General features: G+C 35.2%; 2 protein-coding genes across 3 annotated transcripts; both read right to left on the minus strand.

Moving 5' to 3' along the window:
* Positions 1–400: 400 nt before the first annotated feature.
* On the minus strand, positions 401–5,272 carry LOC128192914 (uncharacterized). 2 transcript variants are annotated; one of them, XM_052865975.1, is made up of 8 exons: positions 5,125–5,272; positions 4,868–5,007; positions 3,791–3,942; positions 3,479–3,644; positions 2,464–2,793; positions 1,610–1,804; positions 1,111–1,269; positions 401–947 (listed from the first exon to the last, which is right to left on the minus strand). In XM_052865975.1, the coding sequence occupies exons 2-8, from the start codon at positions 4,989–4,991 to the stop codon at positions 595–597; spliced, it is 1,479 nt and encodes a 492-aa protein (XP_052721935.1). In that variant the 5' UTR covers positions 4,992–5,007; positions 5,125–5,272; the 3' UTR covers positions 401–594. The 2 variants fall into 2 exon arrangements, with proteins under 2 accessions (XP_052721935.1, XP_052721945.1); XM_052865985.1 differs by having other exon boundaries at positions 4,868–5,019; positions 5,125–5,249.
* A 767-nt stretch (positions 5,273–6,039) lies between these two features.
* Positions 6,040–10,848, minus strand: LOC128181092 (uncharacterized). Its single transcript, XM_052849365.1, has 5 exons — positions 10,665–10,848; positions 9,725–9,846; positions 7,740–7,972; positions 7,511–7,619; positions 6,040–6,305 (listed from the first exon to the last, which is right to left on the minus strand). Exons 1-5 carry the CDS (start codon positions 10,789–10,791, stop codon positions 6,135–6,137), a joined length of 762 nt encoding a protein of 253 aa, XP_052705325.1. The 5' UTR covers positions 10,792–10,848; the 3' UTR covers positions 6,040–6,134.
* Between the last annotated feature and the right edge of the window lie 2,474 nt (positions 10,849–13,322).

Here is a 13,322-nt window from a genome sequence, read left to right on the forward strand (position 1 = left end):
GAAATCAAGGCATCCTGGTATGTTGCTTTTAGATTTGTTTGCCCTGACAACAAGTTAAGATATTCTCTTTACTTTTGATTTCTGCAAGATACAGGCTTCAAATTTGCAGACCAAAGAAGTCTATTACAGAACATGATGATTTAATAATCCGAGGTCATTCATTTAGAACATGGTTTTATTGCATACTAAAAATGTATGCACTGATTACGGAGATCATAATTATGCAGAGAGATGTGAATGGAATTTTTTTGTAAGTGAACCTGTAATAATAAGTGAAAGTCAAACATGTATTTTATTTTCAATCAATAAAATAATACTGTATCACATATTCTGAGGTAATTTTTTTTTAAAAAGCACCATTTTTGTTCACCCATCTACTTCTGAATAAAAAACATCTCTCTTTCTATAATACTATATGTTTATTACAACCGTTATCTATGTATTAAACTTGCAGATTGATTTGTATATATGCATTTGCAAATTTCACACAATGATCAGTACTAGACATGCCCAATTAAAATTCAGATAATCTTTACCTACTGTCCAATTCATTAAAAGTTTCCTAAAATGTACATCCACAGTTTTGTACAAAGTCTACCTTTTGATTAAAAATGAAATTACATAGTTTAGATAATCATCTCTAGTGACAATGGTTTTAGAGAGAGAGTCTGATATCTTGTCTATTTCAGTGAGGTTAGAAACTGTGTCTACATCATTGTATGTTATCTCTATGTTGAATCCTAACACAGCACATTTACCAGCACCGACTTTCACAAGAACTGCTGATGGTGAACCACTGTCATGGCTGTTGTATTGACCTATGACCTCTGACTCTGCATCAGGATTAAAGGTCAAAGCACTCCCCATGGTAAGAGCAGTAAAGTTTTTATCACAGAAGTAGACTTCACTCAAAGGACCACTTTGTTCCAATGGTTGAGCTGGCAAAACTAAATTAAAGAACAAATAATTGATATATGCAATTTCAATCTTGATACATAATTCAACTTTTTTAATCTACAAAGTCCTTTGTTTGTGGCCAAGCAATTAAGTAGTGAGTGTTTCACTCTGTTGAAAGAAAAATTGTATGAGATTTACAGTACAGCTTCTTACCTATATTGGGAAATATTTGCTCCGTCTTGCTTTTGATCAACAGTACAGATCCCCCGGAGGCTGTGAATTTTTGAATGGGTGCAAAGTTTTCTACAGCTTTTGATTCCTTTGGGTTTAGCTCTCCAATAACCATCAAAACAGCATCCTTCTGCCATACTCCTAATTCAAAGTTTGATAAATTGCCACTATCATATCATTACTAGGCAGAAAAAATCGTGTACACTGGCTATATTTGTACTTTCTACTACTGGATACCACATGCTGATTTCATAAATTTACTTATCTTGAAAATTACAGAAATTTAAGCTTATTGAAAAATATAAATGTGCTATTCATTTCCTTTCTTCATACATATTTCTATATATGTTGTTAATACAATAAATAAGAAGAATTGATAAAGGTAAAGTGGCGCCTAATTTATCTACATTTATATTTGTATACCGCTTTATCTTTCACAGTTCTTCGTCCATTACATATTTTCACATCTCTTCTGACCTACCCTCTGCCAGTTTTTCGTCGTTAAGGGCATCCACAAAGAACTGTGAGGTATCCACCACAGACTTTAGAGAATTAAGAATAAGGCGCGCCTTCCAGGAATCGGCCATTCTCCCACTGTAGATGTAGATGGCGCTGGATGGCATGGGTCGCAGTGAATGGTCATGGGAATAGCATCTCACCTGTTGTCCATTGGTGTCTGATAACAAAGGTAATGTTAAAACCAAGAGCAACATGAACTATTTAATGGAAATTTATTTACATATGTAAGTAGGTAAATTTTAATTAAATGTTTTTGTTGGGTGTTCAGAGTCTGGTCAAAATTAATTGCATGTAGAGTTAAGTATGTTTAAGAGGACTGGATAGTCATGGCCATATTTAGGCTAAATTGATTTCCTTATGAAGAGGACCTTTGTAAAGAGATATTGGAAGATATTCAAATTTAAAGTGCAGAATATCAAAATTTTCTTAATGAAATAATACTGAAGAATAATCATTTCTAAAAATTTATGGTAACTCTGAAGCTTCCTTAAATTCCTTCAACTTTTTCGACTAAAAAAAACAGATATGAACTTTCTTATAAACTTTGTTGGAATAATAATGAAAATGCTAGATGTGGGGAATTTATTATGCAATTTGGAATCAACCAGACTATTCACTGGGAGAGTAAAAATCCTACTCAATCAACTATATAAGTTAAAAGCGAATAAATCCAAATCAAAAATATGGCAGGCAGTTCAGTTTAGCCATAGCTAGAATTCTACCTTAAAATCCAGCCTATGAATGGATGTAATAAAGAAGGCTACAATAAGCTAATACGATACATCTTGGGCAAATGTTTTGAGTAATTTCAATAACCTCTCACAATGATGCACCAGTCCTCCTGTAATTCCTCTACTGTAGCCGAAAACATCTTCCCGCCCAGAACGGGCTGAACTCTGACCTTCTGCTCGGCCCTAAACAAAAGGAACTTGGAAGCCTCTTGGAATAGGTCTTCATGACTGAGGCCCAGATAAAACTCCACCTTGTTACAGACCTCGGCGAGAACTTTCTCTCGACTTGAAACAACCCCACCATTCTCACAGCGTATACTGGTGGCGATTCCAACGAGATCTGGATTCCGTCGCATGTCGGAATTGACATTGATTCCCATTCCCAAAACAAAAAGGTGCTTGTCCTCTTTGGACCCTTAAAAGGTTAGTTCAGAGCTATTATTAATTCAGAAGTAATAATCATTGCAATTTTTGTAGTTTCCTTATTTGATGCAAGCATATGCATGTACAGTGTACTTCTATCTTGATACCGCTGTGTTGCATCAAATTGTGAGAATTTAAAATCACAAATGCATGACTTTAATAATATTATCTAATATTTCACATACACTTATCCATCAGAAAAATAAATGCGATATATTCTAAAGATCCATAAGGTGTGCATTTTAAGATTTTATGCTGATATTACATGTAATTCATTTTAGTTTAACCATGAATTTACAACAATGTAGCTTGCCAAGTTTTTGGTGGCTAGCCTAATTCTGATCACTGTAAACTTTAAAGTGAAATAAATATGACTTGACTTGCCTTTTAGGAGCATTGTGTGTGTTATTATTAAAGTAAAATCAACTACTGTAATAAAAGCCTTGTCTGTTCTGCTGTAATAGTAAAACTAAGTTCTGTGTTCTGCTGTAATAGTAAAACTAAGTACTGTGTTCTGCTGTAATAGTAAAACTAAGTTCTGTGTTCTGCTGTTATAGTAAAACTAAGTACTGTGTTCTGCTGTAATAGTAACACTAAGTACTGTGTTCTGCTGTAATAGTAAAATTAAGTACTGTGTTCTGCTGTAATAGTAAAATTAAGTACTGTTTTAGACTTACCAGGTAGTGGACCACCATGTTCTGCCAGAAAACCTGCAATTTTATGACCTTTGACCCAGACATCATTTGGCCATTTCAGACAAGCTCCTGGTATTGACATTTCATGTAGTGTGCGTATCAAGGCTAAGGCTCCAACCACCTCCAAATCATATCTCTCTAAATAAGTCTGGGGAGAGGTTAGTTGTATTAATATGTGATTGGGTGTAGACATTTTTATATAAGAAGACACCTTTAAAAAGGGTCCCCCAAACATTTTAGTACAGTTTCTCAGCAATCTATAAGAAAGATACAAGTATTTTGTGAACGCCTTACTTGTACGTTTGATTTGTGGGGGATGGGAGGGGGCAAGTGGATCACCATTGACAGGTAGAGGTTTCCTCTGTTGAGTGCAACCCACTTATGGTCTTTGGTCCCTCGGGCCTTGTTCTGAATTTCTGATATGTAAATGGTTCCTTGGGGATCACCTGTAAAAAGAAAATATAAATTTACTCGTTTTTATGTGCTGCATTATAGGCATAAACATGCACAACATAAGTATAACATGTACCCGGAGTAGTTTGACCTTTGACCTCCCTGAGAAACACCAGTGTACCAAGATATGAAAAACAAGCCAATAATGGTTACATACATTTATGTTTTTAATGGTGATGACAATGTCTAGAGTAGTTCAACCATTGATCTTGAAAATATAAGAAATCCACTCTTTAAGGGTTATCTGCATGTGTACCAAATTTTATAACTGTCCAGCAGAGGGTTTTAAATCTGTTACTAATCAAACAACACCTGTAGTCTACACGGACATCAGTTTTACTCTTTAATCTCCTGACCTCAAAATCAGTAGGGATCATATACCCTTCATGGGTTACCTGTGTACAAAGTACTAAATTTAATGTTCAAAAGTGATCAGACACGATTTACCATGCAAATGACAGAGCTATCAACAAGCATGTGCAAATCAGCCAGTCCCTTTAAAAACGAACAAAACACAAAGATGATCATGAAATCAGTCTGATTAAAATCAGACCTAGCTTCCACTAGCTCCTTTATTTTGATTGTCGCGACCATCAAAATAAAGGAGCTAGTCGCGACCATCAAAATGAAGGAGCTAGACGGGACAATCAAAATAAAGGAGCTACTCGCCACCATCAAAATGAAGGAGCTATAAGTGGAATGTTTGATTTTAATCAGACTGCAGATCATGAAATAAGAAAAAATCACAATCTGTGTTCTTCTTTTAAAGTTTTTTTTCAGATAGATTTTGTGAAATTTTTAACAAAAAAGGAAAATGGTATATCAATTTCTTATAAAACTGCACGATTACCCTGCATTAAAAATGCATTACCCTTTTTATAGTACATCTGTGAACTCCTTAATTAACCTGTGAATTACCTTGCAGTCCCCCAAGTTTGGCATCATCCATCGTAGTATCTGTGACATCCTTATAAATAATCTTCCTCCCTACAAACGAACTTCTCAATAGCCCTGTAAATTCCTCGCAGCTGAAATTCTGCATTGCGGTTAAATCGAAACTGAAAGTAGACCTACATATCGGACGTCTTACTCAACAGTTTACCCAACGTCCCTTATATGTGAACAGGCTTGTAAACTCAAAATAAGATTTCATATTTTTTTTTTCAGATACTTACAATACGACTGCAGTTTATAAAATCATCGGACTACTCCTGCACTTCTTATAATTAAATTTGAAGTCCTTAGTATGGTCTCTCAAAGAATTCGGCCACTGTCGATCACGTGTGTCACACCTGACATTTTGATAAGTCTGACAAATCGAATCGGATGACACGGTCATTTATATTTTAACACTATATAGTGAAAAATAATTATATAATTCATTGATAATTGCATTAAAATCCTAACAAAGCTAATGAAGGCACTAACTATCTCCAAAAAGACCCAAAAACCATTTCGGGGGAAGGGGGGGGTTCGTATCTTAATATGATTACATCAATGTTGTTTTTTTTTTCACAAACCAAAAAAGAACTCACGTTATATTTTTCATTACCTATAATGTAGGTTATTATAACAAATTATAACAATAAAAAAGGTCGGTTGACAAAAAAGAGCAGTTTAATATTTACGCCCCCCCCCCCCCCCCCCATTGTACCTGTAAAGTTAATTGAGTTTCTCATACTGATCGTGGGTTTTCTTTCACTCTTATGAATAAGCTGTACACTATTCCGATTGCATTAATCTTATTAACTAACGGCTACATTTATTTATCCTTATTTCGCTTCGCCAGCTAAGCCTTTCTCCTTGATGGATTGAGAATATTTCATACAGATGAATTTATTAAAATGGAAAGATTCAAAAACCTGAATCATGGTCATGGTCGGCGTGTGCGCAACCACAGACATTGGTTGTTGATTTTAGACGATAAATTGACAAAACGTTTTGAAAAAAGAATTATAGTTCTTCGACTTTTATGGGGATATTATTACATACGGACACGTGATCAAATCAAATGCTGGTAGAACCTGAAGAATTTTTGAAAAATCAAGACAGTAGATGGTTTTTATCACAGACAAAGACACTAGAAAATAGAATTATATCATTTTGATTTATTGTTAAATTGACGTATTGAACATTGATTAGATTCATATTGGATTTTTATTGAATTAATAAATTGAAAGTTTATTTAATGGTTGAATTGACAGTGAATGTGGTTGATCTCGTCGTTGGGCCAGCCGCCCATGGAGCTACACTTGCTGATGAGTTCGTGTTTCCTCGAGCCTGGGTCGATGTCCACGGCAGTGCCCCTGTAGTGGTAGGAGTGGCAGGAATGACACGCCCCCGCGATCTCATTTATCTAGAACCAAAAATAGAAGGAACAAAAATGCATGAAGTTATAACAACAAAAGTTGATTGTTTGAAACCGTCAAAAATTAGTCAAGATTTACACATATCTATATATATTATATGTATCAATAAACAATCTATAACGAAATTATTGATAATTTCAAGGATAGATAACAAGTAGCCTATATCAAAACAACACCTTTATCACCGGTGTCTGAAAACTAGCGCACGTTTGTAAGGCAGGTAAATGTACAAGTAACCTGGTACAATACCAGACATTATCGTAATTTTGTGCCTGTGATTTGTCCACTTGTTGCTTAATGATCAGTGAATTAACAAAAACATATACCCGAATCGATAATGATGGCGGGCATAAGAATACCGGGTATATATAAATGTTTATTATTGCGCACTACAGTTCTGTTTTGTAATAATGCTGCAGTTTGTGAAGATAATCTTGCAAGTACCGTATTATAATAGAGTCAATAAGTTTATCTGTTCCCTAGCTAGGTGTCTGTCGCGTCATTAAAGAATATGTGCAAGGTCAGTTTTATAGAGGAGACTGGATGGTCAACCATCAGATCTGCATTAAAATTTAACATGATAATTATGACCATAAACTAAAATTTATTTGATTTAAGAAAAACCCAAATATGTTAGCTTTAAAATTTGAACATTTTCCTGTTTCATTATGCAAAGCTCATCTTCATAAGGAAGTTAATATGGCCTGAACTGGTCCCAACCATCCATGCAGCCATACTGTGTCTCTGCCATGACAGATCTTGCATGCAATTGGTACATTATATAAATAGTGCCTGTTTGGGAGGGTAACAGTTGAAATTGACACCCCGAGGAAACCATTGTCAACCGACGCGAAGCGGAGGTTGACAATGGTTTTCGAGGGGTGTCAATTTCAACTGTTATCCTCCCAAAAAGGCACTATTTATTTTATTATACTGAATGTCTTAATATTAGAGATTTTTTACTGCTTTAATATAGAAATGACGTGAATTCTACGCCGAACCGTACGCGCATAATTTATGCGCATGTAACAATTCGTTGTGTTACCCGTTGCTAAGTGTGTTGCTAACGCTGAGTGTAATAGAACGGATTATCAACTGTGTCTTAACCAATCAGATTTCAGTATTTAACATGAAAGTATAATTATGCATGATGTTGCCGCAAGATGACGTTGTGCACAAACGTCCAACTTACATGGATGTATCCGTGTGTACCAAGGTCCACCAGATAACGGAGCAGAGTCTCACTCAGGCACACGTGACCACCGGGGGCACCAGGGCTGCGGCACTCAGAACAAGTGTAACTGAAATAGTATGACGCATGCGCTGTGATTTCATCACAAATCTAATGACATAAAACAGGATATCATATTATAAATGCAATGTTCTACTTATCAGTCTAAAATTAAAATTAAAGAGTTTACTGTGATCGTGAAGCTTGGTGGCCATTACAAGTGTCCCTGATGTTGTTCAGAGCGTAGGCGTTGTCATGGACGCCGGAAGGATGGCGGTCCCAGAGATGAACTTTCCCAGAGTTGTGCATCTGCAAGAGTTGACAGGCGAGGCTCTTGGCGGTGGCTGTACATGACCCCGATGACCCACCCGAGCAGGAGGAGGCCGCCGCTTTGTTCAAAAGTGTTCCTGCTACCCACAGGTTCTACAACGTTACAGAATTTACAGTAACAAAGATCCTAGGTGTAATGTTCAAACTCTGTTTTATTTTTAAGGCGTCGAGCTACATTGTAATGCTCGACAGCCTTCTAGCGATCGTCTGGATTGGCAATCGTCCAAATTCATGCTCTGCACCGCCTTTTAAATGCGCATAAGAAATAAGTTCCTTAAAGTATTAAACGTATTACAAGATTTTTATTCCATTTATTGAACTAAATTGTGTACAAAAAACCAACTTTGCCTACCTGGTTATTGACAACTCATTGCATAAGTATAAATTTGCTTAATCAAGAAATGGCGGATGAATACAGTCAGGTGTAAAATTTCACTAAATATTATTTTAGTTTATCGCATACATTTAATTGGAGAGCGTGCCCGATATAGATAAAATTTGCGATGTAAATTTATTTGTTATCGGGCACGGTCTCTAAAATAAATGTAAGCGATAAAGGTATCTAGTGATTTTGTTGCTAAAAATAAACACGATAATGTAGTTGGTCTGGTCGAGCATTTCAGATAGCACGTGTTGTGGATTTGTTTAATGTAAACAACCGTACCATAGGGAATCTTGTTTCAAACGGGAATTGAAATAAATAAAAGTATGTTTTATTATTATTAATAGGGACATACTGTTAATGTATTCAAATCATGAACCTGTGAAAATTGTTTATTTTTGAACTTTGAAATTTCTTCGAATTTTGTAACCATAATGAGTTATTGAATTGTAAAAGCACCAATACCTATTTTATTAAAGCGCTAAGCATAGCTCAGCGCTTTATTGTCGTTAGACTTCAACTCCCGGTGCATCGAATAACCGCCCCCTATAAGCAAAAGTATACATCATTTAAACTGGTTAGGGAACCAGTTTCAGGGGTTTATGCACATAACTGCACGGGCTATTGTGAATCTAATTTACGGGCTATTGTGAAATTAATGTACGGGGCTTACATACATCATTGCAGGGACTGTCATGCAGTGATGAGGAAATATAGTGCGTATACAGAAGCTGAAATGCTATATACATATATCTGTTATATACATACAGAAGCTGGGTTAGCGCTTTTCAGTACTATCAGTACTTTGATTAGAAAATAAACTTATTTTTGTTTTTAAAGCAGCACAAAACATAATTCATATACTTCTCTATTCTATGTCTAAAATTATTTGATATACGACTATTAAATTAACAGAAATTCAAATTATTGATATCATTCTATACAAAAGAAAATGTCACTTCGACGCCTTTGTGGCCGTTCCGGCCTTTGATTGTTTTTTAGTGTCCATAAACTATTTTTTTTCTACGCTTTTCTCTTCGATTCGTCATAAAAATAAAATCGGATAAACACTATCTACTGTTCAAAATCGTTGTAGTTATGTTTTTGTTTTGCTTTGGGTTGTTTGTTTGTTGTTGTTGTTTTTTTTTTTTGGTTTTTTTTTTTTTTTTTGGGGGGGGGGGGGTTGTGTGCGTGATTTTTGTGTGTGTGTGTGTGGTCTTTTTTGGTATGACTTGTTTTGCACTTTGCATAAAAAGCGAGAACATGCAATAAAAAAATGAAAATATAACCGTGTAAGAATGTTGTGCCTTCGGATATTTAGATGTTGTGCTTCTCTCCGACTTTGATTATTTGCTCTTTTTGTAAAATCTTTGAAAGACGTCTATTGCTTTAATAAATTAATTAAGTAACAATTGGTGACTTCTGGACTCCGATGTACCAGTAGATACCTGTACATTACATACCTGTGTCCCAGACACGTGGCTGAGTTGGTACCAGGTATATCCGTCATGGGTAAGGATACCGCCGTGGATCTTGAAGCAGTCCCCCGTATTCAGAACGGCCCCAACTGACGCAGACAGGCTGGCTAAAAACAAATTCCATTCAGTAGAATAAATGAAACAATTGGTGTTCTACTATCACTGATATATTACAATATGTTAGTACTCTTATTTAAAGGATTTCTTTCCCCACAACATCAATAAAGTTGATTAATAGAGTACTGTTTTAATTTCAAACTCATTTAAACATGTTAAAAAAATCTCGGTACGATCCTTGACAATTTCATTGACTTGTCTAGTAAGCTGTCCAAAACATCGACGTTAACTTTAAAGGAGCATGTTCACGATTTTTATCAAAGTTATTTTTTGTTTATAATGCTTCAGTGAGGTATTTATAATGGTCAACCAAATTTTGAGTATCAGTCGTCTTCAAGTTGTTGTAAGGGAGATACAAAGCTCCCAATTCTTTGTTTACGTTTTGAATGTTGAAGTAAAAATTCCAGTTTTAGACCCAAAATGAATATGATAATCGCTAGGAACTATTTATTCATGCTTAAAACGAATTAGAACAGAGAGAAATCAGCTTGAAAAAAAAAAAACTTTTATCGGTATATCGAACCAATCATGAATGTAAACAAAAACAGGGAACGAGCCTTGTTTACATGACAAAGAATTGGAAGGACTGTATCTTACTTATCACTCCGCGACCGCCACTCAAAATTTGATTAATCATTAGAAATGCATTTCTAAATCATCATAAACATTAAAAATTGAAATGAAATTTGACCAAAATCGTGACCATGCCCCTTTAAAACATGTGCGAAATATCCTTGAGTACGACGTTAAACAACTTTCTATCAATCATGCATGGATTGATTGTTCCCGTATACGCAGCAGTATATACCTGACGTGCGGGCGTTCACGTTGGTTCCCGTCACACATACACACTCCCCGGTGGTCACGTGTTGCCCGGTGATGTTTGCCGACACCCCCGCCAAAAAAAGCATAAAAATGCAAAGCGCCGTCTCCATCTTCTTTACTGTTCCCCGGAACAATGTCCTGAACTTAGTATACGTGCATCTTATCTATATCGGCCTGTGTGGTTATCTTTCATGAACTAGAATAGAACTTCCACATGTATGCACTGACCAGAACCAACTGTCAAGGACTCTAAGGATTCCTTATGTAAACATGGTGGCACAACCGTCCCAAAGTGAATACCTAACTATACGCTAGCGCGGATGATGCATTTTTTTCCTGCTCTCTACCTTCATACCCGCATGAAGCTCACGAACGCATTTAATTCATATGTATGCAAAACATTTAATATTGTTACCGTAAAAGTATTACAAAGACTCGGGAATTTTTTTTTTATAGAATAACTTCCTGCTCTATAACAGTCAGGAAATCGTTTCTTAAAATAGTAAAAAAATAAATAAAGTCCGGTGCCGGTGGTTTCGAATGAATTAATTGGAATTCCCCCCCTGTCTTTATCTTTCCTTAAACCACGAGATTTTGATTTAAAAATAAACAAACACTGAATACTATAAAGTCCTATAAAGACAATATATTGCTTTTAGAAGTCTCCGAAATTTATCTTATTTCCTCTTAGATTCTATTTATCTGCTCCTGTTGTCCCGTTACATGTACCTTCTAGCATTTCAATGTTTCCCATGCAAGTTTTTGCCAATAGTATGTACATGTACTCGTGCGAATTAAACAGATATTTAAATAAATCACATGTATCCGTGTAATGGATGGTCAATGTCACCGGAGGTACTGATACCATTACCGGAACAATAATCTAGTATGTCCACGCGATTTGACTTCATCTAACTGATCATGATCTTGAGTATTTTGGCAGTAAAGTGGCTGTAGTAACATCAGTAAATGAACATACATTTTTACATCGTATATCAGTCAGGTTGTGGGGGGGGGGGGGGGGGGGGGTCACAAAGTGTTCATCGGCAGTTAACATTTTCGGGGACTGGATCGGTTCTTTCATTTTTATTTATTATGTATAAAATGGTTTACATGTTGAATGGCTGACCAAAATTTGAATGTTAGAAATCAAGTTATAAGAGTACTACAGAGGCAACATATTTGATTGAAACTTACACCCCCCAAAAATACCGCATATGTACATGTAAACAATCACAATACTCCAGCTTTGTTTACAAAACAAAGAGTTTCAAACTCTGTATCTTGCGTGTAACTCAGTATTTGACTTTCAAATTTTGACGAAGCATTAAGAATACCTAGTATTAATAATTCTTAACATTTAAAGTAAAAAAATAAAACTTAATATTTTGAGCTCGTGTCTTGGTCCCTTTAATATTGAGTACGGTACATGTAGTTCTATTTCACCTATTTCAATACATGTATTAGGTATGACAATTACTATATTTATAACCTAATTTTAAATATAAGTGTACCGTACAACCTTATTACTACGAAGTCATTAAATTGCCATTAATATTTTTGTCATAATTAATCACATTATTGTTTACGGACTTTTCCTATTTTTTTCCTGATTACGACAAAGAGCACATGGCGGGTGTGACCGGTCATCAGAGGATGCTCACTACTCCTAGGCACCTGATCCTACCTCTATCTATTTGGAGGTCTGCTCTGCTTTGAATTTGTATTTCGTTTAATGGATTTTTGAGATGGTTCACGGTTTGTTATTGTCATTTTTGTCATACATGGATACTAGATCTATTATCAAGATACTGGTATTGTATTTTATGTGCATCCAAACAAAATTATCCTAAAAATTACCCCGTCATGAATTTAAAAACAATAAAATTCTTTCTTTAGCAAATCATTCGGGATATATAAAGGTAGCGACATTGCAGAATAAATGCATAACCCGCGTTAGCAAAAAAGATAGGGAATGCTAGATTTTTCCCTTTGGACCTTTAAGCTGACCCCAGAAATGGAAACACAAGTGATCGTTTTGGCCAATTTAAGAGTTTTAATTTTCTATCTACATTACTTTGAAAAAGCGTAAACCCATATTCTGGTTGTTTTTACTACTCGCATGTCACAGGCACTTGACTTATAAATTGTCATAATAAAAATTAATACTTAAACGTCAGGTGCCTCTGTCACATGTCTTTCCTGAAATCTGTTTTTCTTTAGAAATTTTTTCTTGTTTTACTCATAAATTTTTTACTCATAAATTGAACAGAAATTGATCATCATATGATGATTAGATTTAGATTTGTGCACTTGTGTATTTCATTTTTTTTTTCAAAATTGGAATTTACTTTCGGTAATATAATTGGTGTAAATGTATAAGCCGTATAGGAATCTGTGATTAAATAATCATCATTTTTAAGGCATCAAACGATATACATCAAATAAATGATATGTTATCACATCATTGTTTTATTATTGTTGTTGTTGGTTTTTTTTACTGAATAAATATCAAATCTAATTTTAGCAAAATTCTTTCTATTTTGGTCAACCTTTAAATGTTTTATCTAGTACCAACCCAGCTTCATATAAAATTTATGAACGTCGGAATGACGTCAAAATGCCAGAACACACAATTCCA

The sequence above is a fragment of the Crassostrea angulata genome, chromosome 1 (genome assembly GCF_025612915.1).
Source record: "Crassostrea angulata isolate pt1a10 chromosome 1, ASM2561291v2, whole genome shotgun sequence".
NCBI lineage: Eukaryota > Metazoa > Mollusca > Bivalvia > Ostreida > Ostreidae > Magallana > Magallana angulata.